The sequence below is a fragment of the Paramisgurnus dabryanus genome, chromosome 7, assembly GCF_030506205.2.
Source record: "Paramisgurnus dabryanus chromosome 7, PD_genome_1.1, whole genome shotgun sequence".
Taxonomy (NCBI): Eukaryota; Metazoa; Chordata; class Actinopteri; order Cypriniformes; family Cobitidae; genus Paramisgurnus; species Paramisgurnus dabryanus.
In genome coordinates this window covers 8,894,571-8,922,567 of record NC_133343.1, presented here as the reverse complement: position 1 = coordinate 8,922,567, position 27,997 = coordinate 8,894,571, and the positions used below count along the sequence as shown (strand labels likewise).

General features: G+C 42.0%; 1 protein-coding gene across 1 annotated transcript; it reads right to left on the bottom strand.

The window, feature by feature from the left end:
• Positions 1–28: 28 nt before the first annotated feature.
• stk24b (serine/threonine kinase 24b (STE20 homolog, yeast)) lies at positions 29–22,902 on the bottom strand. Its single transcript, XM_065240178.2, has 11 exons — positions 22,258–22,902; positions 17,841–18,071; positions 9,070–9,126; positions 8,200–8,308; positions 7,725–7,882; positions 7,357–7,542; positions 5,146–5,291; positions 4,747–4,864; positions 4,602–4,664; positions 1,340–1,476; positions 29–881 (listed from the first exon to the last, which is right to left on the bottom strand). The coding sequence occupies exons 1-11, from the start codon at positions 22,297–22,299 to the stop codon at positions 842–844; spliced, it is 1,287 nt and encodes a 428-aa protein (XP_065096250.1). The 5' UTR covers positions 22,300–22,902; the 3' UTR covers positions 29–841.
• Between the last annotated feature and the right edge of the window lie 5,095 nt (positions 22,903–27,997).

Genomic DNA, 27,997 nt, shown 5'->3' with positions numbered 1-27,997 from the left:
GAAACAGAAATAAAGCAGAGACCAGATGTAGGAGGATCTCGAATTCTTATTTGAGTAAAACCCTTTAATGTCTTCTTATTAAAATTAACAGAGCACCCCCAAAAATGTACATTTGATAAAAAGGCAAGGCATTTCAGTAATGGCCATTTCGGAGGCTTGCTTTTTAAATATTTACCGTTCTTTTGTTTCTAACAATATCTACAGAAGCTCTTGGCCATCTGTACACAGTGATTCGTTTGCAAAAATCCATCATCTCTTTTAAAGGTCTGTAAAATTGAGACTATATACACAGGTCTGTACACAAATCCAAACATAGCGCCCTCTGTCTTCCTGGATGACTACAGATTACCTGAGATTTCAGCATGAGAACTGCAATCTCCTTCACATCAGGGCTTGGACACACACGCACACACATACGTCGTCATACATGCAGTTTGTCATGCACACTACCTTGTTTTCTTTTGGGTGAAGGGAGAGGCAAACGGCTCACTTCCCTACCCTACAATGGCATGTGGATTCGTCCAAAAGCTTGGGTGCGATAATGCAAAACTAACCGTCTCCATTTTTCTCTCCGAGTTACATCTACATCTCAACCATTGCCTAACTTAACAAACACACTATAACACATACACACCCAATCACTCACGCGCTCCAAAGAGTGTTTATAAAAGAAAAGTGAAACTAGGGGAAGCTTGAGGAGTTTGAGAAGTTCTCTTGATAAGCTATTGAAGGACAGTTGGTCCTCCAGGGTAGACGTCACAGAGTCTGCTGGTGTCAGGATTCGCTGAGCTGATGCCGGGGGGGGCGGGACTGAAGAGAGACGGACAGGCTAATGGAATAATCACTGGTGCGAGGAGGACGATGTTCTTGCCCTAGAGAACCTGCATGTAGGAAAGATAAAGCAGAGGAATCAATGCCTTATGTTAGCTTAAGTAGTTAAACAGTAGCTGATTTATAAACACTTGACAGATCAAAACCAACTTGGGATAACTTGAATAAAACAGTTTGGGATGCTATGCAATAATAAATTTTTTTGCAGAATGGGGCATGACTGAATTTAAAAGAGAATCATCCACTCACATACTTTAGGGTAAATTGATAAAAATGGTCTTATTTTACAGAAAATGTTGTGTTTTACAACATAGATTTATTTATTTCTTTTTTTTATTTGATGATGCAGTTTTGGACTCGCCGGCAGGTCCACAGAACTTAAGGGGTTAAAATACATTCTAAACCTAAAATGATCCCTGTAAACAAAAAAATCATGATGCAACACTTGTGTTTATGTATAGGTTTAATAATTAAAGCATCCCATTGAAGATATGCATAAGTTCCTTACCGTTGTAGCCTCTGAATGAGTTGGGTGACCATGACGTCTACGATTCCTGGATACGACTCCTCGGCGAGGAAAATGGCCTCTCCGAGCTGCTCCAGAACTTCAGGCTTTACCGCCGTCTCTCCTGCTCCTTCCTTTAGCTGACAGGACAAACATTTGACATTTAGCTGATGCTAATATCCCATTTATAAGTGTTACAGGGACAGCATTGTAAGAGTGACATGGGACAGTTCAAGGATTAACCCTTGATTGATCTTAACCTGCAACATTGTCTATCAATACTCGCATAACCCTTTATGTTCGTATTTTCGAGGCGCGTCCGCACCGCATCGAGGTTAAAAATCTCTCAACTTTTCAGAAGGTCGCAAGCGCACCATAGGTCATGTGACAAGAACCAACTGACGGTCGCGTTTTCCGCGCAGTTTTAGATGCAAAATGTGAACCTTTCCTTTTCAAAATGCATAGTGAAGCTATGGTAGCCGACACAGGACAAACAAGTCATCGTCTGAGACAACGTAGTGACAAAACACTCTCTTATAGAGCAGTTTATACAGTTAGAAACACGATGGCGACTTCCATGTGATGGCGACTTCCATGTAAGGGGACCCACGGTGTATGCAGATAAAAGTGACTCATTCTAAGGTAATAAAAACTGTCAAGAGATCCTTCTAGAAGTTACACAATACACCTTTTAGCAGAATAAAAAACAAAAGTGCAAAATGATGGACTCTATACATGCTCAATGGCCGTGTCGTTCCTTATGCAGGAGAGGCTAAAAATAGAATTTTTTTTAGAATGCTTACGGCAAAACAATTCTTTTAACAGAAAAAAACTTCTGCACATTAAAAAAACAGTTTAAGTTGAGAAGATACTACCCATTGGTAAAAACTTTTATTAAAAAAGTTGGCCAAGTGATGAATCCACCTCTCTACAAGAATTAAATACATATAGATGACTGTGTTACACATCTGGTTTACACGCAATGCATCTGGACAACTTCTTAAGTACGTCTCTCATACTGAATGACAGTCCATCGCTCTCACAAACAGCATGACAGCAAACGAAAGGATTTGTCCTTGAACGAAGAAGTGGGTGGAACGAATTAGTGTGCAGTCACTTGTCCCTGGGCTTTTTTAACCCAGCATCCCTCTATTTTCCGCTCTCCGCCTCAAATATCTCATTGCTTCACACTGATTAGTAAGAAGCCTGAGGGAGTGACGGCTGCTTCCGATGATGCTGTTAAGATGTAATAAAGAATTAAAGGGTCACTTTAATCCTCAAGAAGATTTCTCATGTAAGTACAAATACTAAGGGGCCCTTACACTCAAACGGATGGTTATCTTCGCATTATAGCTCCAATGTAAGACCCGTTTACACTTGGTATAAGGTTCTATGCGGTCCTTACCGTTGTAGCCTCTGAATGAGTTGGGTGACCATGACGTCTACGATTCCTGGATACGATTACACTTGGTATAAAGAGCTGTGTCTTGGGTGATCCAATCACAATCTAACAATGTTTAATATAGGTGAGATGCTATTTGATATCTTGTATGGTCTGATCACACAAACTGTATTGGACTGTATTCAACTGTATTGATCATGTGAAACACCCATGACATAGGGTTATTTGAGAGTTTCCATTTGAAACCAAGGAGCAACCTTCCGGTCTCTATCATGTAGCCAACATGGAAAAGACTTAAGTGTCGCGCCATGAATATAAAAACTCGAACATATTGTTTTCTATGAATGTACGCACACCAAAGGCGCCTAACGGCAGCTGTCCACTGTGACTCTGGATGCTGCTCAAATCCCTGTCATGCCATCGAGCACCACTCACATAGTTTAACACATTAAATAACATCATATTTGTCCCAAATCGTTAGCGATTAACATTGGCTGCTAACGTATATTTTGCATTTTGAAGTAGAATCTAACTGACTAAGCTCATGCTAAGTCATGTGCACGTCCAATGTATGATACCTCAGAGTTGTCCTATACACGGCGCTTCTCGTCCTGTTGTGTGACCACCTTTAAACTGTGTCCTAACTAGACATGACGCCACAATACGCTATAAAAGGCATCTTTTCCATTTTAATCAGAGTTTTTGTCCTAACCACCCGTGACGCCATGACATTTCTATTTTAGAAACGGTTTCTCAATTTTGCGACGTTGCGGCTGACAGCTCCGCCTGTACAGAGATCATATTCAATAAAAAGTCTGCGCATTATGAATATTAATCATCAAACTTGTATGAGGGAACACCGATTATTGATGTTTAAAAGCAGAAATGTATAACAAATCCATCAGGTTGCACAAGGAAAGCCATATAAAAGCAGAGGGATGCGTCAGTGTTTGTGTGCACTCCTCAGCTAACAGTGCGAGAGAGCAAAAAACAAAACAAATACAAAGAGAGCAAAACTGTTCTGATTGGCTGTGTATTGTGATTGATTGCGTCATGCTACGCCTCCATCCACATACCACCTCTTTGCCGAGTTTCCGCGAATAATGCACAGTGACGCGCGGCCAAGATGGCGACGGCAGGCACTGCCTACTTTAAGCTTCAAAAACGACCTTCAGAAACCTACGGGTGACGTCACGGACACTACGTTCATCTTTTTTACAGGCTGTTTCTCAATATGCGTTCTTCAGCGATCTTGCGTCCTCGCTCTAAGTCATCATTAACCGGCGAACTTCAATTCCAATTCTCAAGAACGCAAGTACAGAGGACGCATGAAAATACCCTGATGTGTTCTGGATATCGTGGATGCATCGAGTGCAGACTTGCGCGGTGAAATCTGGGGAGGTCAGGTGACCAACAGGAAGATCACACTAATCTCAATTCTCACAGGAGTGTTCTGTGTTCTCGCGACCCGAGTTCATTCTTCCAAGGTCGCCTGGCAAGACCAGTCTCCACGAGAACGTCTGTTCTTTGCGGTCTTAGAATTGAGAATTGTTTTCATCCTATCTTTTTTTGTTCTCTTTTATCACCTCTCAAATATGGGTAGGTTTCTTAAAAAAAATACAAAATTTGGAGCAAAAGGATGAGAAAATTTCATTTTTTTTAGATCAGTAGATGCTTCAGTATTTTTTAAAACTTGGGCAAGGGCACCACTTGGTAGATAATAGTAGAAATATGAATTGCCATAAAAAACGCATCATTAGCAGGGAAGCATTTTATCCTCAAGATAACTCGTCAATGACAGGAAAAGAGTTAATACCATGTGTTAACATATGTCAACAAGGCTAATCTGATGTCTCATCCTACCTCGGTTAATACTGGATTGATGACAGTGGACAGACTCTGGGACAGGGGCCGCTTGGTTGGCTCCTACAAGTGGAGAACATCACACTGAGATATTTACACATTTACACATCTCAATAATAAGGTGGGATTTTTAGCTGTCATCTACCTCTTCCTCTGTTAGACTGGCCCCATTCTGCAGTTTTTTGGGGTCTTTCTCTCTAATGGTGAAGATCCAATCGTCGTTGCCGAAGTCATTTCCACCAGATGCTTGACCGTCTGGTTCTCTGAGCAACAAATAAGAAATAAAACAGGAGACTTTAGTAAACCACAAAGTTTGAAGTAACTATATCATGGGCATTTCACACATAAAATTAAAAACGCTGGGTCATTTTTAATCATATGTTAGCATGTGGCTACTATTATTATGAGGTAAGCACTGATTATATGACTGCAATACCACAAATAACTTTTAAGGGCTAAAAGTTGCCTAAACCCAATGTTGCACAGCGGTAAACCCAGGGTTAAGTGTATAATAAATAGCTTGTCAGTATTAAAAGTGCCATACGAGTCAGACTCATCAGAGCTGGACTCCGCTCGGGACTGTTCTGACTTCCAGCGCTTGTACTTGTCGATGAGCTCTGTCAGATAAGACGTTTTTTTCGCGTAGCGCACGATGAGCTTGTGTTTCAGCAACTCTTTGGCCGTCGGCCTCTGGGGGAAAGACAGAAACAGATAGAAAGAGAAAAGAACAAGATGAGTCCTACGAAATAATAAGTAATATGAAAGACTAGCTTTCAGAATAATATGCATGCTATATATATATATATATATATATATATATATATATATATATGAAACACAACCGCAATGCATTCTGGGATTACAATTTTCTACGCATGATTCTTTTAGCAAATTTGGTCCAAATCAAAGTCCACAAAGCATTTTTTGAAAAAGTTAAAGAAGGAATGGGCTTATGATGCCTTACAGTGCTGCCCAATGCTGAGTTTACACCAACCACGTTTCTGGCGTCAAAATCGCGTCTACCGCGCCTACTTTGATGTTGAACAGTTTGAATGCATTTTTATTCTTTTTTATTCCTGTCTCCTCTATAGAAATAAGAACTTGTGTCGTATAGCTCCAGGTGACTGCTTACGGACAATATCAAGCGCTGGTTGAATGAGTGACTCCGGGCGGGGCTGTCACCACAGCAGCAAGCAGGCTCCTGATTGGTTAACGCGGCGCGAAATTCCGCCAAAGTTAAAAATTTTCAACTCCGGCATCAGCTGCAAATTCGTGTGAACCGCAAAATGCACAAAAAGCACCATTCGCGCGTCCCACGCACAACCCTCCATTCGTGCCTTTCGCGTGAGCTAGACGCGCGAATGAGGCGGAAACGCATCTTCCGTGCCGCGCCAAACGCCTCTTCCGTGCCGCGGGACCTCCAGACGCGCGTCAACTTGTCTTCACGTTGACTTAACATTGAAATCACTCGTGCTTCACGCCTCTACCGCAGTTGGTGTAAATGCAGCATAAGGGAACGTTAACATGAAGCGCCTAAAACGCATGGAAAACGCTAGGCACGCAGGTTCTTGTCACATGACCTGCAGTGCGCTTGCAGCATTCTGAAAAGTTCTATTATGAGTGACTTTGAACGCAAAAGACCCGATAAGTAAACGGCCCCTAATGCTGAGTTTACACCAAACGCGGTTTGGGCGTCAAAATTGCGTCTACCGCGCGTGGTTTGCCGCTTGAACAATTTGGATGCATTCGCGCGTGTAGAGCGGAGTAGACGCGCGGAAAAACCAACCATTTGACGCGCGTCAGAGGCAAACTCCGCTTCTTGTGGGAGGGGCAAGTGCTATGCGGTTGTCTGTATGCAAAATGACTGATGTTGATTGTGCATTTATCGAGAGAGTTACCAGTTTGTATTTGGTAACCTTACTATGGGGAAAATAAACGACACGGGTCGATAAACGTCACGTTACTCAAAAGTGAAGTGTGTATTACAATTACCAGGTTGCCCAATGTCCTCACTGACACTCTTCCAAGCGAGGTCCTTTTTATTCCTGTCTCCTCTATAGAAATAAGAACTTGTGTCGTATAGCTCCGGGTGTCTGCTTATGGACAATATCAAGCCTTGGTTGAGTGAGTGACTCCGGGCGGGGCTGCCACCACAGCAGCAAGCAGGCTCCTGATTGGTTAACGCGGCGCGAAATTCCGCCAAAGTTCAAATATTTCAACTCGGGCGTCAGCCGCAAATTCGCGTGAACCGCTAGATGCACAAAAAGCACCATTCGCGCGTACCGCGCACAACGCTCAATTCGCGCCTTTCGCCCGAGCTTCACGCGCGAAAGAGGCGGAAACGCGTCTTCCGCGCCGCGCCGAACGCCTCTTCCGCGCCGCGGGACCTCCTGACGCGCGTCAACGCGTCTTCACATTGACTTAACATTGAAATCACTCGCGCTTCACGCCTCTACCGCAGTTGGTGTAAACGCAGCATAAGGGAACGTTAACATGAAGCGCCTAAAACGCATGGAAAACGCTAGGCGCACAGGTTCTTGTCACATGACCTGCGGTGCGCTTGCAGCATTCTGAAAAGTTCCATTATGAGTGCGCATACCGCGCGCCTACATTTGAAATAACGAACTTTGAACGCAAAAGACCCGATAAGTAAACGGCCCCTAAGTAGGCAGCCTACTAGGCTTTGGAACAGCCATGGAAGAATTGGTGTACAAGACCAAGAGGAACTCTGGGAATTCCCTATGAGCATACTCACAAAACTGGGCTCCTTGTTTAAACAGGCCTCGATAAACTCTTTCAGAGGTTTGCAGTAGTTGCCCTCTAGTGTAGGGGGGTTGTTCTTTGGAATAAGGAACAGCACCTTCATAGGGTGCAGATCTGAATGGGGTGGCTCTCCTTTAGCCAGTTCAATTGCTGTGATGCCCAATGACCAAATATCAGCCTGCCAGGAGAAGAAATAAATGGACATAAACAAAGACTCTTACACTAACATAATCTGAATGAATAAGGAAATACTGAAAATAGAAAAACCAAGCATGTTAAGATGGACACATCTAGAATCAACTCTTTAGGTCTTCTTCAGAGCCTTTACGTTACTTGTGACCCTTCTACAGCGACCCCCACCTTTGAGTCATAGGCGGACTGTTTGATGACTTCTGGTGCCATCCAGAAGGGTGTGCCCACAAATGTGTTTCGTTTGATCTGCGTGTCTGTAAGCTGACCGGCCACTCCGAAATCCGCCAGCTTCACCTCCCCTTGCTCCGATAACAATACATTTGCAGCTAAAAGAAAACAAACAATGTTACGGCAATGTTACTAGGTCCTCTTTACGGGAGCAATCTCAAAACATTTACGGGACGTGTTTGTGTTCACACAAATGCTCTTTGCCAATTTTCCGGAAAGTGCGAATGGGGCTTGTGTGTACAACACTCATGTAACTCATCTGGTAGAGCACAGTGCTAATAACACCCAGGTAATGGGTTCAATTCCCAGGGAACACATGGACTGACACAAAAGAATACTCTAAACGCTCTATAAGTTATTTTAGATCAAAGTGACTGTCATGAACCTTAAGCTAGATTTATTTTAGTCTTCACACCTTTAATGTCTCTGTGAATCTTCTTCTCCGAGTGGAGATACTCCAGACCTTTTAAGATCTCTCTCAAAATTGTGGCAATCTGCGTTTCGTCCAGAGCACCAGGCTCCAGCTAAAGAGAAGAAACATTAAACATCAGTCCAAACCAATAATATTACCGCTAAGAAATATACATACAGTCACCTATACATAAATACAGTATATGCAGTGTTACATAATTCTAAAACCCACTATTTTGCCCTCACTTTGTTCATTTTTAAGGTTCTGTGGTGTGACAATATTTTAAAAGCATGTAGTCTTCCAATGTAATCTTTTCTATGACAGGGCTCTACACTAACTTTTTGCACTGGTTTCACTGGTGCGCCTAACTTTTTTCTTAGGTGCACCCGCACAAAAGTATTCAGTATTAATTCAGTATTCACAGCCTCGATCTCTTTCGTGGATTTTGGCTTTCTTTCGTGGCATTCACTTCACATTTGTCCACAACCACAGCTCATACTTATGAGGGATGTGTCCGCCCTTTACAATCTGATACAGTGTGTGTGATGATGTGTGTGTGTGTCTAATGTATATCTGTTGTTGAACCAGAAGACGACTTTCGAGTTGCCGAGACTTTTTTCACTTAAACGGCTGGTCTCACTGGTGCAACCTCAGATTTTTTTAAGTCGCACCATTGTAAAATTAGGTTGCATGACCAAATTGGTCGCACTCTCGATGCGTGTATGAGCTAATCATAAAGATTTTTAAAACAGTATATCGTGTCACACCACAGGGATTAGGAGACACTGCAAAAGCTCCTTAATGCCATTAGCGTTACAGCAAAAAAAGAACAGCGTTTATAGAAAGTATAGGAGACAACATCCAGCATCATACCAAATCCAGAGCAGATCCACCACCTAAATACTCCATGATGATCCATAACTTTGTGTCCTACAGGAGACAGAGAAAGAGGAATTAGTGACAATTGCAACAAAAGTTGAGAAAAATCCATTAACTTTTTCCTGATGAAAAGTTTAGCCATTTGTTATCAGGAGTGTAGATGTTCTAATCCCTCCTCTAATTTGGGATTAGCGTATAAACTGGGTTACATACCTCACAGTACAAGTTTGGGAAAGAGATGGAGATTGTGTGTGTAGATATTATAAATGAAGTACACCTACAGTTACACAATTCATTTATCGAGATCGCATCAGCGCAGCAGAAAAGTTCTCAATGTTCTTTTGTCTTATTATCTTACTGAGCTCTGTTTCTCTCTCTCTGGTCTTCTGTACCCTGCAGCACTGGCATGGTGTTGAAACGGGTGCACAAATTTCCTTAGGTGCTTGCTAAGGGATCTGAACAAATCCCTAACCCGCCGTATTGAACTTCTGTGCTATTACCTTACAGACGATTTGATGATTCATATCTACAATTTACTAGAGTATTATAGGACAGTGGTTCCCAACTTGGGATGCACCAGAGTTCACGGGGGACATGGAATCTAATGTGTTTCGAGGTCAAATAAAGATTTGCCTAAAATGTTGCACTAATAATTTTATAAAACGCTTAGGTTACTCACGTAACCCCGGTTCCCTGAAATAACGGGAACGAAGCATTGCGTCAGTTAGCTGACGCTATGGGGGAAACTCCTGTTTACTCCGTGACTGAAGCCTATTGGTTAACGTCTGTACAAAGTACAGACCAATGACGTTTGAACCCGCGCGCGGGAGGAACGCGTCCCTATATAAGCGCGGTTCAATCGTCAGGAGCTCATTATATTCGACTGAAGCGCGCAGCCGAATAACACTCGCTGTGTAGACGTTTGTAGCACGGCAAGAGACGCAATGCTTCGTTCCCGTTATTTCAGGGAACCGGGGTTACGTGAGTAACCTAAGCGTTCCCTTTCAATACGGTTCACTTCGCATTGCGTCAGTTAGCTGACGCTATGGGGGAACGTAATCCCATCACGCCGTGCATACACAACGTACTGAAGTGCCTTACCGGAGAGACACTGCGTGTGGCCCTATACCCGGCATATTCACAGCTTTAAAAGCAAATGTGTAAGCACCATATAAATTGTTGACGCGCACACGGTGGGGTTTTAAACGCACCGGGGGCACATAACATAGCACAAGACGGCGAGGTACCGAGCGCGCCGCGGCTGTGCGAGATAAGTAAATTCAGAGTCACGTTGGTGAGCTCGCTGAGCGCACCGTGGTGTACACATAAAACGCATGAGCGTGCATGATTGAGCCGAGAGAACCTGCGCTCGTAGGGCAGGGACGTCTAAGCTGTACAATCTGACAACGTAGACGGCGAAGACCAGCCGGCCGCGTAGCAGATATCAAATATAGATATAGATACCCCTGTAGACCAAGTTCATGAAGAAGCCAAACTCGAACAGAGTGGGCTCTATATAGGACATAGCTCATAGAGGGGCGTGAGCCAGTGGGATGGTTTCAACGATCCATCTAAATAACCACTGTTAGCAACAGACATACGTAGTGAGTGATCTGCGCAGCTCACGAACGGCCGATCTGACTATAATATGCGGCAGAACGGTTCGTAGCGTGGGATTATACAGATACCACAATAGTGTGAACCCAGGTGCACCCTCGAGCGCATCGGGATGCATATAGGTAGTATTATAGTGCACAGATCGGTGAGCTTTCCAAGCGCGCCGTAAATGTGTATTGACTATAAATTGCACGGGCACAGGTGAACACTTGAATACATCGTGAATGCATATAGATGAATCAGAGTGTTATAATGCACAGGCCGGCAAGATTCTCGAGCGCGCCGTCATGTGTTCTGATAATAAATTGTGCGCACACGGGTGAACTCTTCAGTGCACCGTGAATGCGTATAGATAAATCAGTGCACAGAACGCGCCGTGAATGTGTACAGATATGATTGATGAACGTAACGGTGGGCACCCAACGCACCGTGAACGTACACAGATGAACAACAATGTATGTGTCACAAAGCATAACACAGCTGTGTATACAGGTGAGCTTTCCCAAGCGCATCTTATTGTATACCAAATGTTATAGCGTGTACATGTGAGCTTCTCTAAGCGCACGGTGGACGCATATAATTAAAAACCATATCGTGCATACAGGTGAGCTAATGGGCGCACCTTTAATGCAACAAACCTCAGTAGTGCGCGAAGCAGGGATGTCGAAGCTGTAAACTGACAACGTGGACGGCGGGGACCAGCCGGCCGTGTCACAATTGTCAATGAGAAACCTCTAAGACCATGCCCATGCTCTAAGACAAGTGAGCATAATTGTCACGGGAGGTGATAACGTCAACGATCCATAAATAGCCTGTATTGACAGGTGCTCTAGTGAGTGATCTGTGACGCAGATGAACAGCTGATCGTCTGATGTACGTCAGACGTATGTGTCATACAGGACCTTGGACAGTTCCAGAGCGCTGTGCCTCGGGCACCGTCCGCATCTGAGAAATGACAGGCTTATGAATAAAGTGAATGGCCAGCCGTAAAAGCATGGTTCGCTGTTACCGCCGCCGTCCGCATCTGAGAGATGACAGGCTTGTGAATTAAATGAATGGTCGGTCGTAAAAGCGTGGTTCGCTGTTATCACGGCCACATAGATATAGGTAGGGGAGAGAGCCGCCGTGCCTCTGTAGTGAGGAGAAAAGTGTTCCACCGGCGATTCGCGGGGGGTTTTGACTTTCAAATGTCACTAGACAGAATGAATCAGACTTTGCATAAGGACGCCTCGTGAAAGGGGTCCTAGCAGCTTGTGTCAATGTGTCATAAGGCACGTAATGTAGGTCGTGTCCCACGGATGCCATCTCCGCACGCCCATCGTAATGGGTTAATATTGGTAGTTAAGCATGAGATGCGTATCACTCTGATTGAACATAGCTTATAAAGCGATGCAATGAGTTTATAAAGGAGATGACTCGTCAGCTTGTTCAGGGGGCGAGATCTCAGTCTGGTTCGGTAAATAATGAAACCACCGTAGATTGCCCGACCGCATTATCACAATAACACGGTCGAGAGTGCTGCAGTGCTAAATCATCCTCTTAATGTACCGTATTCACAGTACAAGGTGATTTATATGAGACAAACGGCGTTCCACGCGCCGAAGGCTGATTGCCGTCGTAAAGCGTGTTCAACCCACAGCAAATGCTGGGCTAGCTCGTAATGACAGCACTTCATGCAGCCGTGTGTAACTTAAGCAAGCTTCCCGGCCGTCAGCTCGGGGCGGGACCTTTGCTTAGTCAAACTGAAGTGGACTTATGAACAGAATGCCACGATATTCAGCTTTCTGAGGCTCGTTAGAGGGGTACGTGTGCCCGTCTTAAACGAGATGCCGCGCGCGTCTGACTGTGCGCGCGCTTTAAGCTTTGAAACTTATTGTGGCGGGTAGCAAGCTCACTTGAGGTTGATATTACCCTTAATATCTCCGAGTATTGGAGCGGAGGTGTGAGCGTCTTCGGATCCGCTAATATAAATCAGCTATATGGCCGAAAAACGTCATAAACCGCTTGGCTGTAAGCCTTTGAGTGGCCGTCCGGAGAGGGCGCGATTCAAACGCTTGGAGCCATGCAAAAGTCTGAGGCTGTCCTTCCTCTAGGAAGAGAAAATAACAGCCGTAAGACCGTGCTCGTTTGCGCCATCAGCATCGTAGCGGAGAAACTGAGGTGGGCTGCGAGCGAATTTGGCAGAAAGGTGTTAGAGACACCGTACAGTCGTGGGGTGTCAATACACAGTATATGGCCAAACCGGGTTTTTTTCGGCTAGCGTCGATAGAATTATAGACAGCGGGCCGTGTGTGCGTATTACTGATTGCTTGTCAGTAAGGCGATAAAGTGTTTAGAGACACCGTACAACCGTGGGTGTCAAAACACAGTATAGTAAGCACGGAAATTACTCTTTTTAGAGGAATTAAATACCGTTCGCCACTATAGTGAGGTCGCATAGCCGACAGTATTACACAGTATGTTTGGATAAACAGCACACAGAAAACATTTCAGGGCAGTCCAGCCGAGGCGCGACATAACCCCTTTTCTCCCAGACAGTTTCGTTCTCTGTTGATGCAGCTGTGCTGCGGAGACCAGAGCTCAGCCGTTCAGGTGCACAAGCCTCAGTAGTGACGGTGACCGAACGGCTCACGGAGCAGGGTAGTATGTCTAGGTGGTTTAATGTCAGACTGAACCCATCGCAGAGAGGAAGTCTGCCGTGAGGCCCGCGGTTTTGCCGTTTATTAAAAGGGCAGAAAAACCGGGTATATATATATAAGAATGTACCAATATTCAGCGCACTGATATAGGACGGGACTGAATAAAGGGAGGTATTCGGGCCTCAGTATATTATAAACAAATTCGTTCTGCCTCTGATTCCGTCTAAACCAGAGAGAAATTACCAGGCAGACAAAGAATGAGCTATCTGAAGTGAGATCGGCTCAGGCCAGTAAAGCTCTATAATAAGTGTTTTAGCGCTCCAATAGAGGCGTGTCCGCCTTATCGAGCAGACGAATGAGATCGTGCCGCTCCAGGAGGGGAGGGGCATGAAGCTCTCTTATAATGAGTGTTCTTGGTGCTCCAATAGCGGCGAATCGGCCCTATCGAGCAGACGAATGAGATCGCGCCGCTCCAGGAGGGGAGGGGCATGAAGCTCTGTAATCGTTGAACACTGGACAGCTGCATTTAGAGGCAGCGAGCCGTAATACCGCGTGCTAGCTAAGCCGTTAAGAGACCTCACCACTGTGGGGAAAGGAGCGAGGGACTCCGCGAGCGTGGAGCACGAGTGGCTGTGCTATGACAGAGACAGGGGCAGACCGCCCGTGTTTGCTTGTCGTATGCATCTATCCAGGTCTACGGTTCCCCGCTTGTTCATCTCAACAAGAGAGGAACGGCAGAGGGGAGCAGCAACACAGACAGAACAGCCATGCGTCGTGACGGTATCACCCGATGCACTCTGGGGATTAATATATGTGCCAGAGATCTCGCCACTGAATGTAAGAGGAGCGAAGGGACTCTGTAAGCATGAACGGTTGCGGTGTGACAGAACACAGGGGGGGTTAGTCCGTGTGTGCTTGTCTATGCATCCATCTAGTCTCATGGCTCGCCGTGTGTTCATCCCGGCGAGAGAGGAACAGCAGGGGGAGCACGAAACATGGATAAGACAACCAAAGCATAAGCGCGGTCCCGGCGTGGGAGGTGCCAGACCGGTAACGCGCTCGGAGGAAATTCATAGCAGAGAGGCTCACCGAGCCGCTGTGCTGGACGCTATTACAACAGCGCCTGCTCTTTTAGCTTATAGCTTTATATTAAAAATATTGATCTTACCGGGCGGCCGCAGGGGAGACCTCGTCAGGCGTGTGTCCGCTGCACAGGGCTCGTACCACGGCAAGCGAAGGCTATCTTCGGTTCTCGGCCGGAAAGCGGCAGGGGAAGACGCTAGACCTGGACTCTGCTATCTTCGGTTCTCAGCCGGAAAACGGCAGGGGAAGACGCTAGGCCTGGACTCCGCTGCAGGGCTTTTGTCAACGGCGAGGTAAGGCTTCTTCTTTTTCTTCGGAGCAGCGAGAGGTTCGCGCTGAAGGAGAAAATAATGAGCTCCTGACGATTGAACCGCGCTTATATAGGGACGCGTTCCTCCCGCGCGCGGGTTCAAACGTCATTGGTCTGTACTTTGTACAGACGTTAACCAATAGGCTTCAGTCACGGAGTAAACAGGAGTTTCCCCCATAGCGTCAGCTAACTGACGCAATGCGAAGTGAACCGTATTGAAAGGGAACCAATATTTTTTATATTGTTACAAAATTATATGCTTACAATATAATTATATATGTATAATAATGTATATAAATATATATGGTATAATATAAAATACCAATATAAGGTAGCTAAAATTATCTTATAAATAAATATATATCTATATATAGTGATATATAGTGGGACCCAAGGAAAAACGATTGGGAACCACTGCTATAGGATACATACACACTATTTGGGATCTACAACCTGATGTCAACATCCATTCTATCATTGCTAATAGTATCAGCAACATTGTTGTGGCTAGCATGGGCGAACTGGGAAAAAAAAAAATCGGCCCTGGCATTGTGGACCAGACCGGCCCCTCATTTGAGAATGCACACATTTTCTGTCTTTTTGGTCTCTTGAATGTGTAAACCAACCATGACATAAAACAAGGTCTCTGTTCTGTTTGTCAGATCTGAGGGTGAAGATCTGTCACTAAGTTTTATAAATCATTATGAAGAACAAATAAATTTTCGCAAAACTACCAGAAAAGCCAAAGGTAACCAAAGGTGTAAACGGACTTTGTTAACATGAGAAGGAAACACGGTTTTTTTATATACTGTCCAAAATCAAAGGTAATTTTGTTTAAACAAAAGGGAACAAATTAAACATACTCACAAAATCTCTTTCTCAAAAAAAAAAAAAAAAACATCAAACAAAAACAGTAGTAGTTTTAATAAGATTTTTAAAAATCATATTAACACAAACTTACCCCTAAATGTAACTAAGTGAACAGAGACTCCCTACTTCTTTTATTTAATTGGTTGGAGTTCTGCTTAGATCTGTAATGTCTTAACAAAAACTCGCTTTCTTTCATTTGATTGGTTAAAAATCTTGCTCGGCTGTGTAATTCGACTGGTTGGTAGTGGTTTACGACGGCTTCTGTGAACACCAACTCCCACCTTTTTTCATTCTGATTTGTCAACATTTTGACCCTGTAGCTACGTCAGTGAAGAAAATAGCCTATGGGCCGCAGAACGTGTGTCAAGGGCCGGTGGTTACTCTTGTGCTATTATTTTTTTAATGCATTACGGCTGCAAGACCAAAGTGAAAGGGGTTGGTGCTTAACGATGTGATTGGGCCAGCTGATCAACTGTCTGGATTTATGGGCCGGTCAGAAACAATAATATATAGATTTAAAAAAGTTTCGAAATCTGGACTGTCAGCCCAAATAGCTCCGTGGCCCACCGGGAAAATGCCCGGTATGCCAGTCCACCCATAGTGGCTCGAAGTTATCTATATAAAAACACAACCATGCTCCATACAAAGCAGTGACTTCACTTACTGTTCTGCTTTAGAGATGATCAAAGTAATAACTGATGCTACAGGCTACGTTTCTCTTCCAAAAATACACGTTGCAATTCCCCAAGGCCGAAATTATAGCTTCTGTGTCTGTTTCTCTCTATGCGTCCATCAGCTCTAAACGCACAACAGAAAAGTGTGACTTCAAAGCAAATAACCGTGGTTTCTTTGCTTGTGCGAACACCCACAGTTTCTGCATCCTGGAATTAATTCTGCCAGTTTTTTGTGGGGAATCACGAACTCTAAATGGAAGATGAAAGATTTGAGACAGTCAGTGCACGGCATGGTCGAGGATAGAAAGCGAGAGACTGGAACGGTTTCAAGACTGATTTAAAGAACGCCCACATGTAATATGATGTGCACAGCGGGGAGTGTATCCAACACGCTGTCTGACTCTGTGCCAAATAGTACTAAGGCCCGGCAAAGCGAACTAATATCATATTGATCTGTGTGATTTCTTCATCACTAATGAGAAAAAACAACAACATGGCATCCCAACATTGTTGCAGGCACAGTTTTATATCTTGTAGTTATACTTGTATGCAAAATCTATAAGCTAATTGGTGGGTTGCCTTATACACAAATCCACAAAATAGACAAACTGTTCGTTAAGGGTGGGGGATAAAGCCATTTCATGCTTTCTGACTGTTTAAGAGTTGAATTCCTCGTGCTAAACATAGACAATGTGTCAAAAAAACAGGTGGGTGTGTGACTAAGTATTTCTGTGCCGAATGCACTTAGCAAGGGTTCATACAAGTTTCGGAAAGTTTTTTTCGAACATGAAAGTTCAAATTTAACAATCTTGCTTTATTCCTTTAATGGGCAATTTTAGAGCAGTGGAAGTCCTTATATGGGCACTTTAACTGGATTTTTTTGAAATGGGGTCATGAGTCGCAGGAGGTAAGTAAAACTGAATCAAATGTCTGTTTTTTTTTTTGGTGGCAATCAGTGCATAAATGCATATAATGTAAACGACATGAACGTGAAGTTAATCAGCAGTTTTTCAAAAATAGTGGGATGATGTTTTGTGTGCGTTGCTTGCTCGTGATTCGCTAAGCCTGTGAACTCAGCTTTATTCAGAAAGAATCGGTACAGGTGATCTTTCTTTTAAAAATCTGATAAAACTAAAACTCTTTGGAGGATGTAATAATACTCTATGGGTACTCAAGATTAACATGAGATAAGCAGAAACAGTGTGTGCTATGTGAGCTTTAAAGAAAAATGTAACTAGGCAGGCTATTGGTCCACCAAACCCTAAAACGAGTTCTCATGCACAAAATCAATGTCAGCAGGGGTGTCTCTGCAACACTTCCTTGAAAGTTAGACTATTTTTGACTGAAGCAACAACAGATAACGGAACACTAAAATAAGCATTGCTTGACACAACAGTCAAATCATGTAAATATGTGGTGGCAAAGCAGCATTGATTCAGAGAAGACGAATTTAAAGACATACCAATAAACACCTGCTTTATAAAAATATTTTATAAAACTAATAAAAAAAATATGCAAGAAGAGTCACCTTTGTACTGTGACTTTAGAAAGCCCCAATGCTTTGCCACTAACCTTTAGATAAGAGCCATAATACTTTGTAACAAAAGGACTGTCACACTGGCTCAATACTGTGATTTCCTGCTGAATGTCTTCGATTTCGTCTTCAGCCTCTTCCAGATCTATAATCTTGATGGCCACCACTTTCTGTGTGCGATTGTCAATGCCCTTGAACACCTCGCCAAACGATCCCTTGCCGATTCTCTCCAGCTTGGTGAACAACTCCTCGGGATCTGCTTTTAAATTCTAGGAATAAGAGGAACAAAGATCACACAGATTACTGTAGGTCCATTCAATTTGTAGATGTAATGTTACCATAACTTAACCCTTAACCTAAAAGTAAGAACCAGTGGTTTGACTCTCTGTAAACAGGACCTTAGCATGTCTAAGATCTGAAGCACATCTGGCTGGGACCTGAGGTCAAAGCCATGGCCCCAAAAATTTCAAACCCCTGAGGCCTTCTTATAGAAAACACACAGAGTGCCACAAACTGCAAGGACCACAGTAGTTAAACTGGAAATAAGACTAATGCTAGCAGAGGAAGGATGTTAACCTCAAACCACCGAGATTGTCATGTGCAAGCTGTGCTCTTTAAACCATCCCAGACATCAACATTTCATTGAAGTCCTTTTCGGTTTCTGTAGCTCATCTGATTGATCACCAAGTTAGTCCCATTAAACACACATACTTATAAAAATGTATACATTGCCAAATGTATATGTTTTGTTAAAGAGATGCAAACGATGCTTCACCATCACGTGACCTGAATTTTAGACAATGCATGCGCATGCACGTCCCCTTAGCTTCCAAAAATTTCACGACCTTAAAATCCTCCAAATCCCTTTTGCTAGCATAAATCAGAATCATACCGCCACCAGACACAGCAGAAGAACAGCTTGTTCAGTGTCGTATCAGACGTTCCGGTGAGGCTACACAGATGCAGAAATTCATGACCCCATAAAAAAAAAGTGTCAAATCCAGTAAAACGGATGATGACAGAGAGAGACGATTATCCACAGAGTTAGTGTGCCTAAAATACAAAGATGCCGATTTCGTTCGAACCCTGAAGTTTGAATGTTATTTTAATGCACCATGCCTAATGAATCCTGAAAAATCTAATATGTTTACAGAAATATTTACCATGCTATAAATATATATATATTCAAACCACTCAAATAAAATTTAATTTTGAAGAAACTATGACAGAAAATGAACACATACTAGAATATTAATGAATTAAATGTTTTTATCTCTAATGGGAATAGCTGCGTGATGAAGTGAAACTAAAGGGTTAATAAACACAAACTGAAGCAGATGTTGTAGAACGTCTGGCGAACGATGATAGATGGCGCAAAAATTGTAAAAACTGATTATTTCCCACTATTAATTACATTATCTTAAAGGAGTGTAACTACTGTAGCATGTAAATAATGCACATAAATTACATGAGCAAGAGCGCTCAACAATTATATCCAATCAACAGGCACGTGAAACCTAGCTAACTTCCTTTAAATTTGCAAGAAATATAGACTAATACAATAACAGGCTTAAAAAAACCCAAAACATAAGTCCACTTACAGTTCTCACGGACACGTGTTTTATCAACTATCTATCCTCCAGACATGACTGACCACATCTTTATCTCATTTCGGCTGTTTGGCGCACGTGCACTCTCGCGGTGTGAAGCGCGTCCGCGCTATTCTCCGAGAAAGTTTATCATCTGGCTAGTCATCCTCCAGACAGTGACGGTCCAGACGACATCTTTCTCATTTCGGCCGTGTGGGCGCATGTGCCCGCTTGCGGTGTGAAGTGCGTCCTCGCTATTCTCCGAGGTGCACTTGACGGCCTTTTGTGCAGCTAATTTTTTTGGACAACCTAGTTAAGGCGGTTGATTTTCCCAGCTTAGGCGGGCCGCCCAAACTGCAAAAGGCTGCGGGAAACCCTGCTGTAAAATGATAAAGCTCAAAGTTTACTGCCAGGCGATATATTTTCTTTCACAGAATTCCCCTTTCAAAGCCTACAGCCCTCTACTTCCTGCATTAATGACATCAGTAGAACAGTTTTTTGACTAAACTCCGCCCACAGGAATACGTCAGTCGCCAACTAAGCTAATGGCAAGCTAAGCTGCTATCGAATCACAACACACTTAACAAACAACACAATCACAACTCAATACGTATTTCTGAAGGAGGGACTTCATAAAACAAAGAAAACATCATCCTGTTTCTAGGACGTTTTTTTATACGTGAAACATGAACATGTTATATTGCACACTGTAAACACAATCAAAGCTTCAAAAACAGAAAGAACGGGACCTTTAACTTAAGAAAGAAAGTTACATACATCTGGGAAAGAATTTTCATATTTGTGTAAACTGTTCCTTTAAGGGAACTTCATGACTCATGTTTAATGCGAATATATCAATCACAGCACGAATATCAGATAAGACAACAAACCCCTTTATTAAAGAGGAGATAAAGGCCAGCAATGAGCAATTTGTGATAAATTACAAATCATCTTTGCACACGATCATGTGTCAGTCCTTTCTCCAACAACCAGTGATGCGAACCGAAACCACTGATGCTCTTAAACCGTTCTTCTCAACCACATACAAACACACATAGATCATCATCATACATCCATGTCCACACAGCACCGCCCCTCACACGCAGACCTTTAATGCATCACTCAGAGATTTATTAGCTGTCATCCACTCGCCCCATCACACAGATGATGAAGGCTTTGCTCCCTGATTCAGCCCTAATGCTGATTGCTCGCCTACACTCCCAGCTGATCTCTGTAATCCTGATCCCAACGCACGCTGACAGGTGTAACGGCCAACAAATTCATTTAGAAGTCCCGTCATCCGTTTGCTTCCATCTATGTTGAGATTTAGGAAGGTGGAAACTTGAAGGTTGCCATATGAGCCTTACATTTAACCCAACAGGGCGAGAAAAATTATTTTATCTGTACTAAGGGACTAACCTGACATAGTGATGATTAGAGAATCTGTGAGAGATGGGGGATGGGAGAGAGAATGTACACTTCCTCTGTGACCCATAAGGAAATACTAGGGAATTTCAGCATAAAAGAATGTCCACCACTTCAATTGGGAGCCAATTTGTGGTTCTTCCCATGAAGGTCCATGACCATGTTTTTCTTAAAACCCTTTTCTTCGCATTTGAATATCCTTGCCCAAAGTAATTTTTTTCAAAACGAGTGTTTTCCTTGGACTCGAACCCAACATAAAGGAAAACTCTGCCAGCTAAGCTACAGGAACATCTACTGTAGTCTAAAATCTCCACTTCCTGTATCTTCAAAACAAATTCAAATGAAAATCTCTCGATTCCACTTCTTCAGATGGCAGATTGTTATTTTGTCCTGAGGGCAGACCAATCATATGGCCCAGTTTGTATAGAGAACCAACCAAATGACCCAGTTATGGAGGTTTCTCTCTGGAGACATCACTCCATCCCTCGTCACCCTCTTTTCATATGTCTTTAACCTTCCACTTCACGTTTTCCTTTATCCCTTCTCGGACCTTTGTGTGCCGATGAACAAAACGCTTTTCAAAGGGCATTAGGTTGCTACAATGTCATTCTTCATACATGATCTTAGCTGACTTCATTTTACAAAGGCTGCCCCACAAAAGCTGGTGTTGTGTTATTGCTCTCGAGAGGGCTTTAGCATCAGATGCTTAATATTTAATGGAGATGCTTCTTGTCCTCTAATCTCCGACTAAAGACTAAAAACCTCTTATTTGCTGTGAAGTGCATCTGAATACTTGAAACACACGGAAACCAAACCCATTCAGACCACATCTAGTCAATTGCTACATACGCCCTTCAAATATAATGGTTCTTAGCAAATATAACTTACACAACACATACACATCCATACAGTAGCGGCCAATAAATGTGGAAGGGATATTTGCGCAATATTGGCTTTTTATGACCACTCAAGTTAGACTAAACCAATAAAATATGTGGTGAATGATATAAAATTGAGAAAACTAAATTTGGTTCAAGTATATTTTGACAAAACTATTGGGCTACAGCGTATCAGTGGATAATGAGTTTTATTCTAACATACAAATGAAATGCAGAAAAAAGCTCAAAGGAAAAAAGCAATACTTTGACTAAAATTTATCAGTTATTACATTTTTGGCTTTCTTTTTGATTAAAAAAGTCATTATCCCGGACCTTGACTCGATAAGTTTTGCACGTTTCATTTTTTTGCCTCTTCATAAATTCGTACTGCTGCGCTGCAGTTTCCACAACATGCAAACTAATTTTTTTTAAATCTTTACATAATAATCTGAAAAAAGGGCGAAGACGTCGATTTTCCAAAGTTGAGCATCACTTTTGGCCACAACTGTATGTGTTAGACCCAGCAGAAGTCTGTAATTAAATGATATTGTGTGTATCTTTACCTGCATTCCAGGCAGACTGCCCTGCACTGGAGAATGAGCCATGTCGACACTTTATTTACCTCAGCTGCCCAGCAATAACACTGTTTCCGGACAAAATACTGCTAACACAACACTGGATCACGTTTGCTTAAGTTTTAATACAGTATTTGATCTTTAACACCAAGAACATCCACAGCAGGACAGACTGATGACTGGCGTGAAAATCTCTCCTCCACTTCCGCAGCTGTAGCGAGAACTGCAGCACTTCCTCGCGGATATCACAGCAAAACCGCCTCGATCAAAGTGTTCGATGAGTTTCGGTCGATAAAAAAGCGCGATGTGCTTTCGAAACGCTCTTTTGGAGACTCTTGAAGTGGGGTTTGGAGATTCAAGCAGGCCGGATCGCTCATCAAGAGTTGATGGTCCTCTTTGCGCAAACGGATTTCCAAAACATAGCGCACAAACATACGCGCGTGTGCGTGAAAATGTCCCGGTTTCGGTCCTTAAAACAAACGCACGGCACATGAACTATATCGCGTTTGAACGATGGCACATGTGGAGAAAATCCTTGCTTGTTTGAACTGAAGAAATGATGTTGACATCCTCACTTCACTTCCCAGCTGGCCGCCATCTTGTCCGTGCTGTCATCGGGACATCAGGGCGGGGCCGGACGCATGACGTCAGGCCCCCTGCAGGAGAGGATGCTGTAAACGTAATCGTATGTTTCGCTTGGCGTTGTTCTCGTGTAAGGAAAGTTGGGGGGAAAATACTAAATTTATAATTTGTTATCCCCCCCCCCATTTATACTGTGTACTGTAAAATTTTGTATGTACCAGTAGCTAACTAATATTCCCTTAAATAAATATTGTATTATTAACTCGATTTACATTTTTGTCATAACTGTAAACACAATAAGTCCGAACCTTTGTTTTTGGCTCTTAAAAGAAAAATAAATCAATATAAATATTTTAATTTATATAATGGCCGTATGTATGTTTTATATGTTTGATTGTAGTTCTAAATTGTATTGTGTTTGTTTTAAGTTCATTAATAATAATAATAACTTTAATCATATGACAAGTTTTTATTTTTTTCCTCAAAAGTTGTTTTTAGCAGATATAAGCAATGTCTCATACCTGCCCTTTTCTGTCTAATGTTATAATGCCAGGTGGGCTTTATCTTATCTTCTCACATCATTTAAAATAAACTTAGCCTCGTTAATTCATTTTTTTTTTCTAAGATAAGTACGTTATATACGTAAGTGTTGACATTTTATGTATCGTCCTTTTCTATTCTTTAGTATAATTTTGTACATTTTACGTTAAATGGTTTAAATATAAAAATGTAAATACAATTAAGAGAAATAAAAAATGCTCATATAAGGATTGTATAAATACGATAAATACCTACAGACGTAATACAAAATAGAATGTTTTTCTAGCGACATCTGATGGCCATAAAGAAACAAACACTTTAAAGTGTAACGATGCGAAATACCGCTAGATGGCAAACATGTCTTATTTTTAAACACCCCCCTTGTATATAAAACTCATTGAGTACAGGCATGTAAATCATAGTCTTGAAAACCATCTTTTTTTATATAAGACAAACATTATAACATTAAACACATCAATTTGCTCTTTTTGATTCTGTATTAACAAGCATGATAACACTTCTTGCCCCTATACATTTCAAAAAATGATTTGTTTTGCATAAAAGCTCAACTGTATGCCAACACTCTGTCCAAGTTTATAAGCTCACTTCAACACTTTTATCTCAACAATCTCTATTTACTGGAATGCTCAGCTGAGCTTCACCTCCCGAGGCATCAGATGCTTCTTCAGCCAGGTCTTATGCTGAGAATAAAAACCTAATCCTCAAACACTCTCACATTCCTCCAGAGGGACTCTTCGTCGCAAATCTGCTCAATTTTCATCAAAGCTCCTCCAGACCTGTGAAAATTGGGTAGATATTTAGTGAGGGCCGATCAAAACTGGTTTGAAGTGCACCACCCTCGACCCATATACCTCCTGCACGTCTCCCTCTAAAGAGGCCTGCGGATTTGTAAAATGCACCTTTACAGACTGATAATAAAATGTAAAGTTTTTCACAAGTCGTGTCGTGTCAATCACCAGCGATGTTTATGGACTGTTTCCCTGGGAATAGCTTATCTGATCTCACACCAAAATGCTTGTATTCCTCTCTTTTTCCCAATACACACACACACAAACTCAAGTCTAGCCTCTCTATGTGACTGTCTATGTGACTGTGTGTCCATTTAAGGAAAACGTCTGCATGTAGCCTGGTCATGCCTCTATTAGATTAAGTTTATCTGTAAAATTTAATTTTAGATGCCGTTTTCTCCTTTTCAGCAAAAACTACAGAATGGTGGTTGGGGAATGACAGTATAGGTGGGTGCATAGTTTTGCTTTGAACAATGCATGTTGGCCTTATACTTATGCAGAACCAGACTGTTGTATGGCAGGTTTAAAAATGCAGGTGTTGTGACTACAGGTTTTGACTCCAAAGCCCCCATTGTACATAACAGTATGAACTATGGCCCCTGGAGGCTAAAATAAGGTTCTGCAATGATGACAAATGGTTATCCACTTATAGATTAGTATGATGAATCCAATTGAAATTGTTAATAATTAATCAAGACTTAAATATTTAATATCACCAATATGTTATGTTCATCAATAACAACAACAGTTGTTGGGGACATTAAAAATGTCACGGTTTTGTTTGCCAACGCTGCACAGTAGAGGTCTACGTTATGGTACACATGGGATGAGAATTTTGTGTTGTACTCAGTGAGCAGCTTTTTCCAATTTGGAGTCGAATTTCATAGAAGTGGGCGGGTGTTGAAACTGGCAACCATAAAATCTGTCCCCACAGACCTTCTGTGCACTGCAGTGGGAAAAATGTTTGCCCGAATGGGAATTCAGGGATGCATTTTTTCAAGACAATCCCACCAGAATTTCTCTTCCTCTTCTCTGGTTCTTTTTATACAAGCTCAAAGATGCAACATATTAAAGTTTTATAGCATCATCATAGATATTCAGCTTACAATATATAAAAACTAAGAGGCTTTCAATAAATAAAATCAAGAGACACTATATTTATATCAAAGCTGTGTACCTCAAAGTCAATATAAAGCAAACAGCGGGCGATGCTGAGTCCTGCTTTCTCCCTATACTTTGAAGTGTGGCTACTCATCATCATTTCTGTGACCCGGAAGTAAAACACAATGACCTCAGTCACAGAAAGATCACATTCAATATTCTGTCACATTTCCAACTGACCTCAAGTAGAGAATATGCACTTTAATATCCATGTATCTAGTATAACATGCGGTGAAACACTATAGGTTTGCAACTATTGTCAAAATCTATTTTTTATCCAATCCTAACATCTTTACTCTGATAATCTCAATGTACTCTGTATTTGTTTCAAAAGAGCTAGAAAGCCTAACACTTTATATGCACAGATTAGGCTTGGTGTCTCTGTGTGGTGTATACTTAATTGATCTATAGAGTTACGTTGGGCACCATCAGTCTTCATTTGAGCCTAATTTATTATTGCATGTGTGTGTTTATGTGTGATCGCATTCATGCAAATGTACAGAAGCTTGTGTGTTTGTGAGTGTGTGTGTGTGCAAAACACGGCGCACCATGAATCACTGTGCTGCTATGCTGTGGATCTGAGATGTCATTGTAATTAATGGTAATACAAGGCACTGGAAACAGTAGCGGTAGCTCCAAGCTCTTTAATTAGGTGCCGCAATGAAAGAAGACACAAAGAGGAGAAGGAGCCTGCGATGGTGATGAATAGGCCGATGCTTGGAAACAGCACATAGCTGAGGATCCAACAAGATCCAGTCGTTTTGCTTTGTCATGTTTCAAATAAGTGCATGGAAACAGATGCCGGAATATCAAGATTTTGAATTTGAAGCCATGTGCCATTATTTGTCAAATTATGGTGCACCGAGGGAGTAACAGAGAGAGAGAGAGAGAGAGAGTTTGGGTGGGGGATCTGTAATGTTCTCTGGATGTTATGGTGGTATTTTGCTCAACAGAAGAAGCCCTGTTAAAGGGCAGCGGTGCCCGTGTCTTAGCATGCTCATGTAAAGAGGCATTTGTCATTGCCAGGGCACTACGATTTAATTAAGCTCTCAGAGCGGCCCCCCCGTGGGAACACCAACCATGCTGGAATAGACTCTCCACCATCTACATTTTAGTACATATGATGAGAAATGCCTGCTGGGAAATGTAGTTCTGCTTTAGGGCACTATACACTGTCAGACAAAATGGTCAAAAATTGTCCCATGTTTTCACTGGGGCAGTTCATTTAAAGAAAAGTCCTTTAATTTGTATACATTTGGTACTATTATGTACCTTTGAGGTACTAATATGCACTCTTTGGTACCAATATCTACCTCTGATGTACAACTTCTTTATGTCCAAAGGTGTCCTTATTTAAAATGGTGCGTTTTTGGAGCTTTTTGACAGTGTCAAAACTTTGATCGAATGCAAGCATTTGATTAAAATAAATTACATTATATTTTATTTATATTATTATATAAATATTACAGTATACTGCCAGCTGTTTTCCAGTAACTTACTGTAGATTTAAGGTTATTTAGCAACAGTGTGCTCAAAGTTTAATGAACATTAAACATTAACAAGTCTTTATCTTTATGGAGTAAACCTAAAATAACACCCTTATCCAATGCATTCTTGGAACCAAAATCTGAAGGAAAAAACAGAAAAAGGATGATGAGGATTTCTGGTTCCCAGAATGCTTTGCATGAGGCTGTTATTTAATGGTTTTATTCTGTAAAGAGACTTGTAAATGTTTTATGTTCATTTAACTTTAAACTTTGATGCCAGTAAATAATATAAATTTAAATTTAGAGTAAATTACTGGCAAACAGCTGCATAACTACAACTTTACAGTGCAGCGTTGGGTCGAAAAGGGCCCAACCCGTTGTTTTCCAACATCTATGTTGTTAACCCAGGTCAAATATAAATATTTTGTGGAAATAATTTATTTATGTGTTATTTCATAACCATTCATAAAGCTTCGACACTCTATTTTCAATTTTATTAATCATTCCAGATTAGATTAGCATTTTAAGGTTTCATCTGACGCACGCTCGTTGCCGCGGATGTGCGTTCTGCTAGAGGAGATACAGCTACCGCCATATCTGGCGAGATGTTGGGTTTAGGGTTAGGCATGGGTATGGTTAGGATTAAAAAACAGCTGTTCTGCTAGATAGGATAGAATCACAGTTAGGATTGGTCGTGGGATTAAGTTGAAAACAGAACTCATTCAGCGAGATTTCACAGGATTTTGGCCGTAGCTGTATCCCTTCTAGACACAACCCGGTTACGGGTGTGACCCGAAGTTAACTTCCGGTGTGTGCTTGTTTATCGGTCTGGCTAGTGACTAAACTGAACTCTGGAACCTTGAGGAAAAAATGTTTCGGTTTCCAAAAGAGATGCGAGACAGTGAGCATGCGGATTTGGAAGCCAGGCAAGAATTTTGAGATCTGTAGCTAACGTTGTATACATACATTTTACACAGTAATGTTAGCTCAGTGTAATCGTTGATACGCTTTAGCTAAAATTAAAAATAAGGTATTACTGGTTATTTATTTTGCTTATAATCAGAAATAATCTATTCTAGATGGACTTGTTGTTACTAATTCGAAGTTAGGTTTGGTCTACAAAACCCGTTTGTTTATGTTGTTGTCGCT

What these genes read in the sequence shown, in the direction of transcription:
- stk24b (XM_065240178.2), bottom strand. Translation starts at nt 22,299, where the DNA reads ATGGCTCATTCTCCAGTGCAGGGCAGTCTGCCTGGAATGCAG. An exon ending in GATTCACAGAGACATTAAAG is followed by an intron (nt 7,883 to 8,199) that starts GTGTGAAGACTA and finishes GTTTTCTTTTAG; the next exon opens with CTGCAAATGTATTGTTATCG. An exon ending in CCAGTCTAACAGAGGAAGAG is followed by an intron (nt 4,665 to 4,746) that starts GTAGATGACAGC and finishes CTCCACTTGTAG; the next exon opens with GAGCCAACCAAGCGGCCCCT.